Source organism: Rhinoderma darwinii, chromosome 2 (assembly GCF_050947455.1).
Source record: "Rhinoderma darwinii isolate aRhiDar2 chromosome 2, aRhiDar2.hap1, whole genome shotgun sequence".
Lineage (NCBI taxonomy): Eukaryota > Metazoa > Chordata > Amphibia > Anura > Rhinodermatidae > Rhinoderma > Rhinoderma darwinii.
The window spans coordinates 109,956,760-109,975,936 of NC_134688.1; the positions used below are offsets into that span (position 1 = coordinate 109,956,760).

Here is a 19,177-nt window from a genome sequence, read left to right on the forward strand (position 1 = left end):
TTTTTTTCCCCCAAAAGTTGTATCAAATTATTTAGTCTGCAGGAGAGGGTTAATTCTGCATTCCAAGGACATTTCTCAAGAAGGAAGATGCAAGTGGGAGGTTTGGGAGGAGGAAGGAGTAAAGAGTGCTTGTGAGTCATTCTGGCAGAACTCTTAAAGGCTTGCAGGGGGAACCAAGAGCAAAGGAGCAGAGACGAAGTCACTAGGACCTCTACAAAGAGAACAACTTCAGGATGCTGCTCCTGCCTTTGCTTGGGGCTCTGGCCATCTCTGCTTATGCTGCCACCCTGGTAGACCCCCCTGCTGAAGACGAAGAAGCATTGGTGAGTCTCCTTCTCCTTGAGGACCATAAACCATAAAAAGAAAATATCTGTAATTCTAAGAATAATTACCATGATTAACTGGTTTCTATATTAGCTCTGCAGTAATAAGAATTGCTCCACATTGACATCGTTTAGTTTGGAAATATTTAGTTTTCTTTAGTCACAAACTTTTGTTCAATATATTATAATTCTGCAGGTACCTTTGGTGTCATTGAATAGGTAGAAAATGTCTATTCTTACCTTTACCGAAACTTTGATCTATACATTTGAAGAGGCAGTAAAATTTGTATTGCAAAAATATATTCATTCCTCCATAAAGTTGATATGCACCTTTTTGAAGTTTTTACTTTAGCCGGAGCAGAGAACAGCTACAATTTCTCTCTCTCTTTTTCTCTCTCTCTCTTCACTTGCGCTCTCTCTCTCTCTCTCTTTTTCTCTCTCTCTTCGCTTGCTCTCTCTCTTTCTCTCTCTTCACTTGCTTTCTCTCTTTCTCCATCTCTTTCTCTCTCTCTCTTTCTTTTTCCATCTCTTTCTCCTCTCTCTCTTCACTTGCTCTCTCTCTCTATATCCATCTCTTTCTCCTCCCTCTCTTCACTCGCTCTCTCGTCTTTGCTGCGTTTGTATTGCGTTTTCAAATGCACATGAAAGAAACGCATCTGAAAAACTCATGTGTTTTTTTGAATGTTTCAGCTGTAATCTGGTATTGAATTGAATGGTTACAGACTTACAGCTGCAATACTTTGTAAAAACACGTGGGCGTTATTTCAGATGCTTTATTTTGGCTTCATTTGAAAAAGCAACAAAAAGACACAACATGAAAAAATGTATTCATTTTTTTTTCCCTTCTACTACTCAGCCCAGATGGAGAACGTATAGTAGTAAAAATGCAACAATTCCTTGCCTGGCTTATGCCCCTTTCACACTACATTTGTTTGGATACATTTGGTTAGCAAACAAAAAAAAAAGGATCCCAACAAGGCTCCTATGGGCCAAATGTATTTCCAAACAGTGATATTTTGTAATTTATTTAACAGGTAAACACTTTGATACTTTTATGTTGTTGTATAGAATAATGGAGGCTGGTACACATTTTAATACCACAAAACATATATAAGTTAAGGTTACCTTAAAAAAATGAAAGTCATGAGTAGACATGCAACTATATAGCTTAGTATATACAGTTTAGTATCCATTTTTTTTTCTTGGGGGTGGGGGGGACCTATAAAGCGCCTGCCTTAGTTACCCCAGAGTGTAGTAATGATTTATGTCTCAAGCGACATGTTATTGTTATATTACCTTTATCGCTATTAATTATACACCATTTTTGATGAAAAACCAATAACTGCTTAACCATGTCATCCTTACAAGAACTGGACTTTGGGGTTTAGTAAAGGCCGGCAATTAGGTTTGAGAATTTTATGTGACTCCGCCGAGATTATATTTTCTACAGATTTTTTTTGTGATTGAAATTAAGTTTAGTGAGAAAAGAAGAGAGAAAAAAAAAATCACTTTAAAGTACTTTATTATGTCATGGAGAGATTTTGAAGGTCAAGCAGTGGAAAATAAACAGATGATGAAGAATAGTCCACTTGCCCTTATGTGCATTTTAAACGACTGCAATGCAACCCACTAGAAGCATGTGGATCTTGCGTGTCTATGGTTCCACTAATACCCTACATACAATACAAGTCCAGTTCTAAAATACTAGCAGCTCTAACGCGTTTTGATTCCTTACCATTTCGAGCTCTCTACCTGAATGGAAGCATTCATTATGCAACTTCAGAGGCTACAAACCTGTCCTGACCTAGTCCTGCTCACTCAGCTAAAGTTTTGCTGCAATGTATCAGTGTTGGCAATCATCTGTACACTAAATCCAGCAGTGACACAGTCAGGGACTCCAAGCTGATATCCATTATCTACACTGATACTTTGTAAGAAATTGTAGGTGCTCTTGTAGGAACATGTTTATATGGGTTTTTAGCCTCGGAATGTCAATAGAAGTATTTTCATTCACTTACAGAGAACAGAGATCTTGAAAATTTTGAATAATTGAAATGCAAAGTATATAAAAACGTTAGTTAAAATGGGTAACCTTTAATTATTTAGGACTGGACTACCACTATAAATCCTCGTATGCCATAGTGGTAGTCACAATGCTGAAGATGGCCGAAGAGGAGACCTAAATTTGCATTTTCAATCTATTTAGCTACAATAACCAATAAAAGATTTACATTTAATAAGAAACTTTCTACTCGCTTTACAGAAATACCTAAAGCAGTTTGGATACTTGCAGAAGCCACTTGAGAGTGACAGCGAGGATTTCAGTCCTGAGGAAATACAGGAAGCTATACAGTAAGTTTTCCAGAAATAACCCCACTCTTGTCCATGGGTTCTATTGAGTTAGGCTCTGTTCAAGCTGGTATCATTCCTTCCATTTTTACAGGATCTATGACAGCTATCCATCGTGATATGTTCTATTCAGTTTGATGTGGACAGTGTGAACAGAGCCTTAAAGAGGACTTTCCACCATTTCCCCAATGAAACAACTATGAGGCTCAATGCACACGATGCGTATTACGTGCGGTTTTGCCGCACGTATTTGCGTGCGGCAAATCCGCAGCGTACTACAGTACCAGCGTAGTCAATGAGATTCCAGGAAATCTCATGTACATGCTGCAGTATTTTTCAGGACGGAAAATGACCTGCGGTGCGTATTTTAAAATCTGCAGCATGTCAATTTATCTTGCGTTTCCGCTTGCGAATTGTATCTGTCTAGTGCAATGGAAAATTGCACCAAAACCCGCAGCATGAAAACGCGCCGAAAAAATGCATCAAACGTAAAAACCGCACTGAAAAATGCATAGAATAACGAACAATTAGGTGCGGTTTTTACCTCCAAATTTCCTGCGGATTGCTGCAGTTTTGGTGCATATGTTCCGCAGCAAAATATGCAACGTCTAGCCTAAGGGCTCATTCACACGAACGTGAATTTAGTCTGTGTGACCGCCGTTAAAACAACGGCCGTTACACTGACCCATGTATTTCAATGGGGCCATTCACTCGACTGTTGTTTCAACGCAGCATTTGAACGGTCCGTTGAAAAATAGGACATGTCCTATTTTACTGCGTGTCACGCATCCTTCCATAGACTCTAGTCTGTGCGGGATCCGTCACAACGTGTCCCGCACGGGTCCACCTCGGATGTGGAAAACTGCAGTTTTTCACGTCTGAGGTGGGCTACGTTCGTGTGAATGTAGCCTTAGGGAGTGTACAGGTCCTCTAAAAAATGCTGTCATTGTCAGCTTTTTGGTCAATCAAAATCATTGGCCTATCACATATCACATATTACGTATTTGTCATGCAATGGCGTAGAAAGATGTTCTCTCAGCCTAGGACACATAGAAGCATGAATTGCATTGGCAGCAGGAAAGTTCATGATGCTCCAGTTGACCCTCTAATTCTGCTCTGAATTTATTTTCCCATAAAGAATTTTCCAGCTGGCTTCTCAGCTACCTGGAACAGGCGTCCTGGACAATGATACACTGGAGAAGATGAAGCAGCCACGGTGTGGCTTAGAAGACCCCTTTAACCAAAAGACTCTGCGATATCTGCTATTAGGTACTCCAACCAGTGAGATAATTGTAGAAAGCAGACATTTGCTGGGCATCGCTGTTGGAGGGATGCTTTAAGGGTGCACACTCATACCTTCACATTGCATAATAAAATTAAAATAAAACATTTGGAATTTATTAGGACTGGTGTTTAATACGCGAGTCTTAATCTAAAATACGGAGCAGTAAGATGTGCTTATTTTACGAAGACGTGCATGCCTCTGTTTACCAAAAAGTCAAATCAACGTGAAAAATTTTTGGTCCGCAGATGACCTGCCACTTCCACCAAGCTCCGCCCTTTTTTTTTTTAAAGAAAAGTACCGCGAGCGGAGCAAATGGCGTATAGAAAGTTGCAACTTTTGTGTCATATGCGACTTCTATACACCAGAAAACTGGCATAGAACTAGTAATAAATTCCCCCCTAAAAGTTTACAACAGATTTAGGATAGTCCATCATTTAAATATTAGAATATACCACATTCTTAACCGTGGATTTCCCCTTCAAACAGTTATTTCACCAAAGAGCCCTATGGTGAACAAGGCAGTAGTCCATGTTTTGTGCCCTTGATATAAAGCCTAAAATGTTGTTATTTAACGCTCATGTCATGTGAATCCAGCCATAGTGTCGTTTTTCGGGTATGTCAAGAATCAAAATGCAATACAAACTGTTGTGGCACTGACTTGGCTTGGATCACAGGTTCACTGGTAAAATTTCAGATTATTGCAGGATGGCAAATTGAACATTTCCAGTTAATTTCCTTTATTTTGCTGACATCCAAAAATGTTCTTGCTGGGTTGCGTGCCTCATGCCCTGGCCTGTGAACACATCATCCATCACTGTAATAGGAGACAATAAAACTTTGAATTCACACACAGAAGATTTGGTTTCCGAATTTGTGTTCGAGCCTAATAAGGATGCATAGAGTTAGATCTGTTAGTGCAATGATATTTATATACTGTATATATATATATATATATATATATATATATATATATATATATATATATATATATAAAAAATGAGAAAAAGAATAAAGCAGCACAGCGACAGCAGTGGGTGCAGGCCTCCTAGGTTGAGGCTAGGAACCCTGGTTAATGAAATCCCCAAAAAAATAAAAAATGAAGAGACAGCAAATTTCCTTTGAGTGCTGACTCTTCATTTTTTTTTTTTTATATATATATATATGTGTAGAAGAAAGCAGCACAGCTTCAGTGGTCAAGAGCAAACAGTCCTCCCAGAGTCAGGCTAAGAGTCCAAAAAATTCCAATAGCAAAAAAATGAGGCAGCACTCCAACATAGTGATGGGAAAAGTAGTGTGTTTTTTAACTGCCCTAGTAGCAACGTTTCAATCCATCTCTATGGGATCTTTGTCAAGCACGTATGTGTATGTGTATGTGTATGTATGTATGTATATATATATATATATATATATATATATATATATATATATAAAAATTAGACTTCAGCCACGGACACCAATTAAGGTGCCCTCTGAATGGCTGATTTATTAAAGCTTTTCAACACCTTTTCGTTATACTGTAGCCGCATTACATTGTGTGTGGGGGGGGGGGGAATACTAATAAGGCTACACTAATATTCTACACTATTAGTAAATGTGCTATATTGTGCTTTTCACAACTCAACAGGTCAATGGAAAAAAAAGAACTTGACTTACCGCATATATAATTATACACCGGACATGACAAAAGATGAGGTGAGGAATGCCATCAAATCTGCTTTTAAATACTGGAGTGATGTCACCCCACTAAAATTCAAGGAGATCACATACGGAAGAGCAGACATAAGAATTTCGTTCCACAAGAAGGGAGAGAGCTGTTCGCGTCCATTCGATGGCCCTGGTATGCACTTCTGTAAAAATCTGTACTCAGTTTTATCTTTAAACATGTTTTTATTCTTTTTAATAGTCAATCTTCACATATTGATATTATGTAAGATATTCCTCTTTTAAAAGATTTCCAAGATAGATGGTGCCAGTAGTATCCAGAATCTTCTATATTACTCTGCACTATGCAAACACCAGCAAGTAGGGTGGAAACAATTGCCTCTTGGCCCTCACTTTTTGTCCGGTTTGGGTTAGGAAATCCTTTTCGTGGCTTTTGTAGTGCTCCAAATACAACACTGTCATACTTATTGTTAGAGCCATATGGTTTATATATACAGTAGCTGGTGCAGCAATACTTTAGGCTGATGAGGGTTAGCTACCCCTAGTTATAGAATTGCTACCGGCCTCATGTATTATCACTGTGCAGAACCCCACAGTACTAAGGGCTCTTACACATTTTATGGCTCCGTACAACCTCAGAGTTTTATCGAGGCATCGTACAGCGTCCAAAGTAGTCTGAGGCCTTTTTGCATTCTATATGCCTCTGCTTTCACACAGAAAGATTTAGACAGAAAGAAAATTGTGGTATGCTCTATCGGTGCTATTTTCACCTCCAAGCGTTGCTTTATAGGAAGAGTAACCCTGTAATATGGTGCTGCACGGAGCACCATACAGAGCCTTCGGCCTTTGTCCAGCCTAAATCAGAGTTTATCTCTCAATTTATAAACCGCACTGGAACACGACACGTGGTCTTTGCTTATTATGGTATGGTTATTTTTATTATTTGTTGTTATTATGGACAACAAAGACACTTGTCTGAATTCTTCAGCCTTTAAAAGGGACAAACGCTGTTGCGAGACCCTGAAACCTGCCTGTACAGAGCCTCTTAAAGTTTGGATGGCGTCCAGTGTTGTGATGCTCTTTCTTGTATATTGGCAGGGTCTAATAAAACGGTATGGTTGCCAGTTGGTGCTTTATGTTACTGGAGGTAAACCAGTACATTCCGTATAATAACAACAAATGACGTAGTGAACTGGAAAGGGATATGTGTGGGATTCATGAACTCGGCAGCAAGTGAAACTATCAGTTTGATGTGGTATGAAGTTCTTCAATGGTGCAGATTTCACACAATGTACTTTTTGTACTTATTTGTGCTCATTGCACTGCTGGTATATCTTCACTAAAATCTTGTGTAAATTAGAGGTCATTTAAAGGGTATGGACACGTTCCTGGTTAGATAAAATAGAACTATTATAATAAAGGTATCGTCATATCATATCTTCTAAGTATGTGTCTTCTAAGACCTACTTCACTATTTGGACATGCTCAGACAGGCCGCAGCTGCAGCCGTATTTTTTTCTTTGGCTTCTATAGCTTTTTAGTTTACTTAGTGCAGAAAAAAGATTGCGGTGGAGAATTTACATTTCACAGCATGCTCAGTCTGTTGCGGATAATTTTTACTGCGGATTTTAGCCTTTGCAATACAAAGGCTGAAACCTACGGTAATTCCGCTTCAGAAACCGCCACGTCGGGATACACCCGCACATATGCAGATTTTGTAGCAGATTCGTTGCGTAATTGCCGCGACTTTGCAGAAAAATCCGCAATGACATTTTCTGCCACATGTGAACATGTTTTTAGGACACTCACTGGAACCACCTTCCCATTAAATGAAGCCATGTTAGAAGAAAGTAACAATAAGGGTATGTTCACACTAGGGCGTCCGTTACGGCTGAAATTACGGGGATGTTTCAGCCTGAAAACATCCCCGTAATTTCAGCTGTTACGGCATGTGTAGGCGCTTGAACGCCGCGTCCATTACGGACGTAATTTGCGCTGCTATTCATTGGAGTCAATGAATAACGGCTCCAATTACGGCCAAAGAAGTGACAGATCACTTCTTTGACGCGGGCGTCTATTTACGCGCCGTCATTTGACAGCGGCGTGTAAATATACGCCTCGTGTGAACAGACAAACGTCTGCCCATTGCTTTCAATGGGCAGATGTTTGTCAGCGCTATCGAGGCGCTATTTTCGGACGTAATTCGGGGCAAAAACGCCCGAATTACGTCCGTAATTAGTGCGTGTGAACATACCCTAAGACTAAAATATCCCCCGGATTGTAGAATCAGACCTAGAAATGTGTAAACATCTCCTTATTAATGCTAAAAATACTGTGTGTCGGTCTTACAGGTAAAGTCCTGGCACATGCGGATATCCCTATGCTTGGCACAGTACATTTTGATGAAGATGAGTACTGGACTGAAGGAACATATCTTGGAGTCAATCTGCGCATAATTGCAGCGCATGAACTAGGACATGCCTTAGGTCTAGGCCACTCTCACTATGGTAGTGCACTAATGGCTCCTGTTTACGCTGGATATAGACCTAACTTTCGTCTCCATGATGATGATATAAAGGGAATTCAGGCATTGTATGGTAAGTAAAGTCTTTAGAAAATATCATAGTGCCGTTCACAGTAAAAGAAGGTAACATAGAATCATACACAACCACAGAAATGACGATACCAAACATAAAGAAAAGGAAAGAGAGGGAGAGAAATCCCAATTATCTCAAGAAAGGGTTCATGGCAATGGGATAAAAACAAAATTGTGTGATAAGTCAGATGCGAGTTGGCAAGTTATGCTTGAGATGATTTAGCTACTCTGCCTATTCCATTATGATTGGAATGATCACAGCAGCAGCAGATAAGTGTGATGATCTTGTGGGAGACAGTGACCTGTCCAATAATGTAACATCATAGGGAGGACACAAGAGAGACAGTGTAACGATGCAGTTACATGTGAGGTATTTGCCATGTATTTATGCCGCAAAAAATATGCTGCGGAAAACTTTACAATGTAATCCTATGGAAAAATATATTTCTAAGACAGATTTCTCATTTGATTGCATTGTGGAATATTATGTCTCAAGCACCACCCTGATAGAGTAAAACTTTCTAAGAACAAGCTATGTCCGAATGTTTAGAATGAAACTTTTACATTCACACAGATCAAGGAAACTTTAGTTTACAGCTACAGGATCAACGGGGAAATACTTAACTCTTCCACTGCCTCGCTTACTTACATCCTTTGAGATACCCATAATGTAAAAAGTAACTTGGCTGCACTTGATGGGCAGCAATAGACATTTAGTATTGTGTTTGTAAGTTTCCTGCATGTTTCCTGTACTGAATATAAAAAACACAAATCCAGACAATGAAAGGAAGAGATTACTCCCTAAATTAAAATAGAATTTTCCCAACAAATTTTTATAAAAGTTTGGATTATAGAAATTCAAAACTAAAATTAAATTGGTATTAAACTTAGGAATTATCAATTCTAGATCACAAAAGTGTTATTATACTGTAACAATGGAACTTATAAAGAACTTTTATATCTAAATACATTCAAAGGTAAAAACAGTCAGAATGAAGATGACAAAATAGAACATGTCACAACAATTGCACCCTCTGTCTCTCCAACTCCTACCAGTGGGATGCCTAATCCATGCCAAGACAACCTAGATGCCATGATTCTGGGTGAGTGTCCATCTTTGCATACTCTACATCTAAGCTTGCAGGTTCACAAGCATCCAGTATATAGCAATATATTTTAGTCTTCAGGAATAGGCTATAACACTTCTTGTTGTCTTACTTGTAGGGCCTTATGGGAAAACATACGCCTTTAAAGGAGACTATGTGTGGACAGTCACTGACTATGGCATTGGTCCCCTTATGAAAATCCAGTCCTTATGGAAAGGGCTACCAGGAAACTTAAATGCTGCCGTACACTCCAAACGGACCAAGCGAACATATTTCTTTAAAGGTCAGATGCCGATATTTGCTGAAGTTAGATTATAATGGGATAACAATGTTACTGTGACATTGAGGTGATACAATAATACTTTTGGAAAGTGATCAAGAAAACTATTTTTACTTGTTCCCTTTATAGGAGACAAATTATGGAGGTACACCGATTTTAAACTGAACTATGGATACCCTAAAGTTTTAACTAGGATACCCCCAAATATTGGAGCAGCCTTATACTGGGAAGGAAACCAGAAGATATTTATTTTTAAGGTAAAGTGTTGACCTAATAAAAAATATACACCAGGTGTTATATAATGCTGGCCAAACACTGTTCAGCTGACAACTCTCTACCCCAACTCCCCCATAAACATGCATGCTAAAGCCAGCCGAGCGTGCATGTTTACTGGCATAGACAGAGGAGGGATAAGTCGCTGCCAGAAACTTTTGGCGGCACCTATCTCCAGGAGGAACAAATGATCAAGCATGTTATCAATCCAACATGCCGAACCTTGTTTCCTACAACTTCAGATGTTGGGGGATATTTGGGTTGTAATGAATGTAAATCACTTTGTAGAGATTTTTACTTTGACATTGGATTTTTGTCTTTTGATCAGTGTACAAAAAATATTCAAAAAGTACTGTGATACAGTATGTAGTTACACAATTAAACATGAAAAAGACAGAGGATGATGGGAATTCTTTTTATATGCAGTGTACATGGCCTTTATGTATATCAGTTTCCCAATAATTTAAATGTACCACATTATTTTTTTTTAAATTACTTAACTATACATTTATATTGAAACATCCTATTTGTTCTAATTCTTGTTCTTTTGATAGTATAGCATTTTTTCTATTTAATTTTCATTATAATGGTAGCAGACCTATTGGTCTTAGATGTGAACAGCTGCAGAGATTTGCTTTACAGCAGGCACCTGGACATAAGAAAGTCAGAGAATTACTCATTGACTTCTATGGGAGAGTGCTGCGGGCATGCTCTGTGACATGTGCAGAGGTCACTGTGCATTGATAGTGGGGCTAAGCTGTCCCTATCACCTATTGCATACCTCCCAACCGTCCCGGATCCGGCGGGACAGTCCCGGTTTCTCACTGCTGTCCCGCCATCCCGGGCAATCTGTAAATGTCCCGCTGGGCGCTGCATCAGAGCAGCTGATCGCTGCTGACTGCAGCAGCGATCAGAAGAAGGCAGGAGTCTTGCGGCGGTGTTCTCACTGGGATCGATGCCGGCCCGTGAGTGGACCAGTCCAGTCACCTGACCTGTCATCTGACCTCACCGGACAGGTGACTGGACTGGTTCACTCCCGGGCCGGCATCGACACCAGTGAGAACACCGCCGCAAGACTCCTGCCTTCTTCTGACGGTGAGTGATCGGGCTATTCACACGACCGATTTTTTGACGGCCCGGGAAACCTGGCCGTCAAAAAATGGGACATGCCCTATTTTCGGATGTTTACCCGGCCACCCGGCTCCCATAGAAGTCTATGGGGCCGGATAACACACGGCCATCACCGGATGTTTCCCGAGTGATGGCCGTGTCTTCCGTCGCTCACGCTCTCTCTCCTCCTACTCCTCACAGTGCAGAGTTCATGTGAGGAGGAGGAGGGTCTTTTTTTGCTCCCTGTAGGAGTCGGAATCCCCAATCCCCGGCCGGGGATTGGGGATTCCGCTACAGGAGAAGTGAGTGACTACACTGTCCATATATGGGCACAGTGACGTCACTCATTTGTGAAGCGGAATCCCCGACCCTGTGGCTGGGGATTCCGCTACAGAAGAAGTGAGTGACCACACTGTCCATATATGGACACAGTGACATCACTCACTTCTGAAGCGGAATCCCCGACCCTGTGGCCGGGGATTCCTCTCCAGGAGAAGTCAGTGACTACACTGTCCATGTATGGACATTGAAGTCAGTGACTTCTCCTGGAAGGGGGGGGGGTGGGTGCAACCTACAAGGGGCTGGGTGGCATTACCTACCAGGGGGCTGTGGCATTATCTACAGAGGGCTGTGTGTGGCAACAAATTTAAATGAAATTCATCCAATTTTAAAACGGACAGGGAAAAAAACGGATGCAAAACGGGTCAAAATCGGCTGTTAAAAACTGCAACACGGCCCGGAACAGAATCGGAACGGATGCAAAACGGCCGGGAAAAACGTCCCAAAACGCCGACACTCGGACCCGGTCGTGTAAATAAAGCATACCTCTACCGCTCTCTGCTCTGGCGGCAATGTGGCACCTACAGGGGGACTGTGTGTGGAGCTATCTACAGAGGTGCTGTGTGTGGCGCTATCTACAGGGGGCTGTGTGTGTAGCTATCTACAAGGGGCTGTGTGTGTAGCTATCTACAGGGGGCTGTGTGTGGCACTATCTACAGGGGGCTGTATCTGACGTTATGTACAGGGGGGCTGTATCTGGCGCTATGTACAGGGGGGCTGTATCTGGCGCTATGTACAGGGGGGCTGTATCTGGCGCTATGTACAGGGGGGCTGTATCTGGCGCTATGTACAGGGGGGCTGTATCTGGCACTATGTACAGGGGGGCTGTATCTGGCGCTATGTGCAGGGGGGCTGTATCTGGCGCTATGTGCAGGGGGGCTGTATCTGGCGCTATGTACAGGTGGGCTGTGTCTGGCGCTATCTACAGGGGGCTGTGTGTGGCACTATCTACAGGGGGGCTGTGTCTGGCGCTATCTACAGGGGGCCTGTGTCTGGCGCTATCTACAGGGGGTCTGTGTCTGGCGCTATCTACAGGGGGCCTGTGTCTGGCGCTATCTACAGGGGGCCTGTGTCTGGCGCTATCTACAGGGGGCCTGTGTCTGGCGCTATCTACAAGGCAGCTGTGTGTGGAGCTATCTACAGGGGGGCTGTGTCTGGCACTATCTACAGGGCGGCTGTGTGTGGAGCTATCTACAGGGCGGCTGTGTGTGGAGCTATCTACAGGGGGGGCTGTGGGTGGAGCCTTCTACAGGGGGGCTGTGTGTGGAGCAATCTACAGGGGGGCTGTGTGTGGAGCAATCAACAGGGGGGCTGTGTGTGGAGTGATCTACAGGGGGGCTGTCTGGCGCTATGTACAGGGGGGCTGTGTGTGGAGCAATCTACAGGGGGGCTCTGGTGGATGATTTTTCCATTGACCGGTAGCAGAGTTACACAACTGGAAAAAAAAAATCCCCATCATGTAACTCTGCTACCTGTCAATTGAAAAGTCATCAACCACAGAGTCTCCCTCTTAATTTTCATTGTTCTTAGCCTTTTGGTTTGTCCTGCAGCTGCTGCCGTGATGAGCAAATGTTATACCCAAGATAGGAAAAGTAACATAAAGACGATATAACCTGAAATATAATGTCTGTGATATCCAGACAGTCCAGAGATCCGCAGTGAGAATGTGCGCGCTTTATTTGCAGAAGGATCTGGCTGTGATTTGTTTATGCGGAATATTGGGCGTGGTTAGGGCGTGGCTTAAAATGTCCCTCTTTTCCGAATTCAAAAGTTGGGAGGTATGCCTATTGTTTATGGTGCGATTCTGTGTTATGTACCTCTAACTTTATTATAGAAGTTTTACCATTTATTGTTATCCTACCTGCTATGATTCCTGCTGACCCTGCGCCCAGTGTACACTCCCGCCAAAAAAAACATACTCGGCTTCCTATAAGATTGGCCCAAATGTGTGTCAAAGATAGGAAAATTAGATTGAGAGTCCTATTGGGGACAGAGACTGATGTGAATGTTGGAAATCTCTGTACATCACTGTAAAATATGTTGGTGCTATACAGGCAACGGGAAATAAATAAGGCTGGGTTCACACGACCTATTTTCAGGCGTAAACGAGGCGTATTATGCCTCGATTTACGCCTGAAAATACGGCTCCAATACGTCGGCAAACATCTGCCCATTCATTCAATGGGTTTGCCGACGTACTGTGCCGACGACCAGTAATTTACGCGTCGTCGTTTGACAGCTGTCAAACGACGACGCATAAAATGACTGCCTCGTCAAAGAAGTGCAGGACACTTCTTTGAAATGTAATTTGAGCCGTTTTTCATTGAACTCAATGAAGAACAGCTCAAGATTACGGGCGTCAAAGACGCCTCGCATAATGCGAGGAGGAGCTTTTACGTCTGAAACGACGCAGCTGTTTTCTCCTGAAAACAGTCTGTCTTTTCAGACGTAAAAGCCACTAATCGTGTGCACATACCCTAGGGGTATGTTCACACACACTATTTACGGACGTAATTCGGGCGTTTTTGCCCCGAATTACGTCCGAAATAGCGGCTCCAAAGCGTCGGCAAACATCTGCCCATTCATTAGAATGGGTCTTACGATGTTCTGTGCAGATGGTCATTTTTTTTACGCCCCGCTGTCAAAGGGCAGGGCGTAAAAAAGACGCCCGCGTCAAAGAAGTGCCTGTCACTTCTTCAGACGTAAATGGAGCTGTTTTCCATTGACTCCATGGAAAAACAGCTCCATTTACGTCCGTAATGGACGCAGCGAAATAGCGCCTCAACATGCCATGGCGGCTGAAATTGCGGAGCTGTTTTCTCCTGAAAACAGCACCGTAATTTCAGCCGTTACGGACGTTGCCGTGTGAACATACCCTCAGTGTTCACAGCACAAGCTGAAAAGTGATCTCTTTGCAAAACAGGAACTGTTAGTTTGTGAGGGCTCAATGGCCACTGTACAAACGACAATATTTAAATGGTTTTCATTAATATAGATAGTAACGTGGAATGAATCTAAAAAATGAAAATATATTTTTAATTTAAATACTCATCTTATTTTTTGGTTCCCTTAAGCTTTTTGGTGCTGATTTTGACACAGAAACCGCGATAAAATCAGTGCAAAAAAACGGTTGAAATCGCCCCCCATAGATTTCAATAGAAGGCAGAGGCGTTTTATTTCCCGGGTGGCTTTTGGACACTCGCAGGAAAAAAAAAGCGCCATGTTCTTTCTTGCTGCGGTTGCCGCATCTGACCTCCCATTGAAATCAATGGGAGGCAAAAAAAAAAAAACCTGCAATGCTTGTTTTTGAGCGTTTTTTACCCACGGTCTTTGCATTAGCTTTAACGGCAGTGGGCAAAAAAGTTGCCAAAAATGCAAAAAAAAGAGCTATAACACAAAATGCAGTGTGAACAGGACCTTAAATGCTTTACCTTCAACACAGAGAAATAGACGCTTATGTATCATGTGTCATATTTTGATATTATAGAACATAAATTGTAATCTTTAATCTCTGCAGGGTGATGACTATTGGCAGTGGGATGAGTTGGCCTGGAGTAACTTGTATCCCAAGAAAATCTCCAGTCTATTCTCAGGTGTTCCTGGCAGGTTGGATGCAGCTTTGGCATGGAAGAATGGAAAGATATACTTCTTTAAAGGAGACAAGTATTGGAGGGTGAGCAAACAGCTACGCGTGGATCGGGGATACCCACTGAGCAAGGCTGAGCGTTGGATGCAATGCTACCACATGGATTAATAGGACAGAGAATAAAACGGCAAAAAGCCTTACACAATTACACCAGTCACCGAGGATAAAGTTCAATACAAGAAAACAGGGTATAGACTAATAAATGATGAGCTTTTGACACATGCTCGTCAATTAGAAAGGGGTTCCAATAATTCTACTGTTACTTATTGCTCCTGGACCAATGAATTTGAGTAAGAACATCCTACTGAACTTGACCATTACAACACTGCCACCTATGGACAAGTATAAATACTGCAACACATGTCATTTTGAACTATGGGTCAACACTTCTGTAACTTCAGTTTGTAAAAATTCAGCCATTATATGTGTGTATATTTTTTTTATAAAGCATCGCATATTTATCAAATTAAATGATCTGGATGTTCAAACTAGGCCAGGTTCACAAGACACACAGTGTAGTTTTGTTTATCTGTTCCTTTCCTTTGGGATCCAATCAGAGTTTAGGAAAAAGCATAAAAGTTTATCGGTCAATTCGAAAAAAGGGTCTGTTTTTTGTTTTTTTTCTCCAGAAATGACACCATTCTTGTCCGGGGACTATGTTTGTTATTGTAGTTGAGCACTAGTATGGTAAATGCTGCAATACCAGACACCGCACAAGTGTGGCGCTGTTTCTGGAAAAAGCTGACCATTTTTGCTAACCCTGGACAACTCTTTAAAGAGGCTCTGTCACCAGATTTTGCAGCCCCTATCTGCTATTGCAGCAGATCGGCGCTGCAATGTAGATTACAGTAACGTTTTTATTTTTAAAAAACGAGCATTTTTGGCCAAGTTATGACCATTTTCGTATTTATGTAAATGAGGCTTGCAAAAGTACAACTGGGCGTGTTGAAAAGTAAAAGTCCAAGTGGGCGTGTATTATGTGCGTACATCGGGGCGTGTTTACTACTTTTACTAGCTGGGCGCTCTGAAGAGAAGTAACATCCTCTTCTCTTCAGAACGCCCAGCTTCTGACAGTGCAGATCTGTGACGTCACTCACAGGTCCTGCATCGTGTCGGCACCAGAGGCTACAGATGATTCTGCAGCAGCATCAGCGTTTGCAGGTAAGTAGCTACATCGACTTACCTGCAAACGTCGATGCTGCTGCAGAATCATCTGTAGCCTCTGGTGCCGATGTGTCCTCGCTCGTCTGACACGATGCAGGACCTGTGAGTGACGACACAGCGTGATCTCTGGAGAACACGGCTGTGTCTGCACTGCCAGAAGCTGGGCGTTGTGAAGAGAAGTGGATGATACTTCTCATCAGAACGCCCAGCTAGTAAAAGCAGTAAACATGCCCCGATGTACGCACATAATACACGCCCAGTTGTACTTTTACTTTTCAACACGCCCAGTTGTACTTTTGCAAGCCTCATTTGCATAAATACGAAAATGGTCATAACTTGGCCAATAATGCTCGTTTTTTAAAATAAAAACGTTACTGTAATCTACATTGCAGCGCCGATCTGCTGCAATAGCAGATAGGGGTTGCAAAATCTGGTGACAGAGCCTCTTTAAGGTGCAATGTTGGAATCTATGACATATTGTTAGGGTTACCAGATCATGAAATTTAAGTCTTGCTCATGCTGCTTGGTTGCTCTTCATTTAGCTAATATGTCTGCTGTTTTGTAGCACAATGTTCGCCATGCAGACTTGTATTATATGTATTCCAAAATGATCTCTGGCTGTACAAAAATGTACATGCATTTGGTAAATTTGCCCTCTTGATGAAATGCAGAAGTCTACAGTGCCTCCTGCTGGCAGGTGACACAATTGACATTTAAATAATAAATTAATTATAGTAACATTATTTTCTGTGTGAAGTTCTTATTCAAAATTTCCAAAAACATATAGGGGGTTTATGTTATTACAAAACTCATCAAACATATGGGCTATATCGATTAAAAAATAGAGTAAGGCTTCATTCACATCTGTGCCAGGGCTCCGTTCAGGCGTTCCGTCGGAGCTTTCCCTCAGAACGAAACCCTGACTGAAACAAACGAAGATCATAGGTTTCCGTTTGCAGCACTATTGATTTCAATGGTGACGGATCCGGTGCAAATGGTTTCCGTTTGTCTCCGTTGTGCAAGGGTTCTGCCATTTTGACGGAATCAATAGCGTAGTCGACGGTTTCTCTTTAATCATTCAAGATCCACATGTTTTGGTAGCAGTTGCATAAGGTTTTGGATTTGCTGTGCACAGATGTTTCACACACTTTTCTCATCTTTATTGGTTTTGGGTTATGTTAATCCAGGTGAAGTGAAAAAAAAACCCATGTCAAATAATGATGTCGCCTCAAATGGGGAATTAAAACAAAAATCCCAGATCAACCTCTTACATGGATCAATTACACCACTAATAGAGATTTCTATGTTTTAACGGGAGTCCCTGTAATAACCTTTTAGAGAGAAAACTTCCCTCCTATGTAGCCAGGGTAAACAGCCTTGATCATTTGTACATTTCTAGGAAAAAGTATATTTTTTTATTTCTATTTTTTTATTATGTTTTATATATATATCAGAGAATAGTATAGTGATACCTTTTAATAGGGAGTATATAAGGAAATAGGTTTTCCTCATTTAACAGGTTCCCGACCGCTGGCCGTAAATATACGGCCAGCGGTCAGGGTCTCTAAAGTCCGGCGTATAGTATATATACGGCCGCACTTCAGAGACTGTGCACGCGCGATCGCGTGCACACAGCTCTATGCCCTGGCTGTTGCTAACAGCCATGGGCACTGGGCAGAATGTCAGGGGTCAATCTTTTGGCCCCTGAACATGTGATCGCTGTGACAACCAATCACAGCGATCACATGCATTTCTGCATAGAAAACAGTGTGCACGCGATCGCGTGCACACAGCCCTGTGCCCTCGCTGTTACCAACAGCTCTGGGCACTGGGCAGAGTATCAGGGACCAATCTGATGGTCCCTGATCATGTGGTCGCTGTGAAAACCTATCACAGCGACCACATTTGTTTTATTTTGACTTTTCTGGCAGTAAATCTCCTGCCTCTTTTCTTCTCCTCAAACATTGTTTCAGTTTGAGGAGAAGAAGAGACTCGGGAGAATTGCTGCCAGAAGAATACAGTGAAAAAAAATACAGTTACACTAAAACATTCTCTGTATAGATAGATTTCTATCTATCTATACAATCTATCTATCCATCTATCTTTTTTTCTATCTACCTTTCTTTCTTTTATTCTATTAGAATAGGCAGGTAGGGAGTATATAATTATATATATATCCACATATATATAATATATATAGCAATAGCGGTTTATTTTTTTGTTAGCGGTAGTGTAGATATATATAGCAGTTAGTTTGTGTGTTTTATAAAAAAAAAAAAAAAAAATTTGTTGTGTTAGTGTTAGTGTTAGTTACGTTATGGCGAGGAAGTTGTTTAGCGCCGAGGAGGCATACGCCATGCTGTGGTCTGAGTCGGAGACCGCATCAGAGATGGCGTCCGAGATGGAACCTGTTTTGGGCAGTGACGATGACAGTGTCACTTCAGGTTCATCTTCAGGGGACGTTGTCCCTGATGCAGTTGAAACTGCAGAACTTGAAAGCGCAGGGCCAAGTAGCGCTGTAGCACGGGACAGCCTGGTCCCTCCAGTCCAGGCTCTTGTATGGGCACCTGCCCCATCTTTTGGGCCTAGAATCCACGGATTTACGGCCACTCCTGGCATAACCGTGGACAATACAAATTTTGTCCAAATGGATTACTTCCATTTATTTATAACGGACGACATCCTAAATCAGATTGTCCACGAAACAAATTTATATGCCACGCAATATATAAGGCAGAAACCTTCATCCACCCATGCCAGAGATTGGACGCCCACCAATTTGCAGGAATTAAAAATTTTTTTGGGGCTCACCCTAAATATGGGTATTGTCAAAAAGCCCTCCATTAGGTCTTACTGGTCAACAAGACCCGCCCAAGCCACCCCAGTATATTCTGCAGTAATGCCCAGGTCTCGTTATGAGACAATAATGAGGTTCCTCCACTTCAATGACAACGCACAGGCCCCCCCAAGTACCGATGCAAACCGGGATCGGTTGTTCAAAATAAGACCGCTAATAAATTCCCTGAATAATTTATTTCTGCAAC

General features: G+C 41.9%; 1 protein-coding gene and 1 long non-coding RNA gene across 2 annotated transcripts in view; one reads left to right on the forward strand and one right to left on the reverse strand.

The window, feature by feature from the left end:
• LOC142740762 (uncharacterized) overlaps positions 1-19,177 on the reverse strand; it is a 66,081-nt gene that overhangs the window by 31,075 nt on the left and 15,829 nt on the right. The gene's annotated exons all lie outside the window — the stretch shown is intronic.
• MMP19 (matrix metallopeptidase 19) lies at positions 55-15,797 on the forward strand. Its single transcript, XM_075852101.1, has 9 exons — positions 55-323; positions 2,587-2,675; positions 3,811-3,941; positions 5,582-5,794; positions 7,971-8,216; positions 9,193-9,318; positions 9,440-9,604; positions 9,731-9,858; positions 14,841-15,797. Exons 1-9 carry the CDS (start codon positions 234-236, stop codon positions 15,075-15,077), a joined length of 1,425 nt encoding a protein of 474 aa, XP_075708216.1. The 5' UTR covers positions 55-233; the 3' UTR covers positions 15,078-15,797.

Bases quoted from the DNA above. Each gene is read 5' to 3' on its own strand.
- MMP19 (XM_075852101.1), top strand. From the start codon at position 234: ATGCTGCTCCTGCCTTTGCTTGGGGCTCTGGCCATCTCTGCTTATGCT. The intron at 8,217-9,192 runs GTAAGTAAAGTC...ATACATTCAAAG, and splicing joins GGGAATTCAGGCATTGTATG to GTAAAAACAGTCAGAATGAA. The intron at 9,605-9,730 runs GTCAGATGCCGA...TTCCCTTTATAG, and splicing joins GCGAACATATTTCTTTAAAG to GAGACAAATTATGGAGGTAC.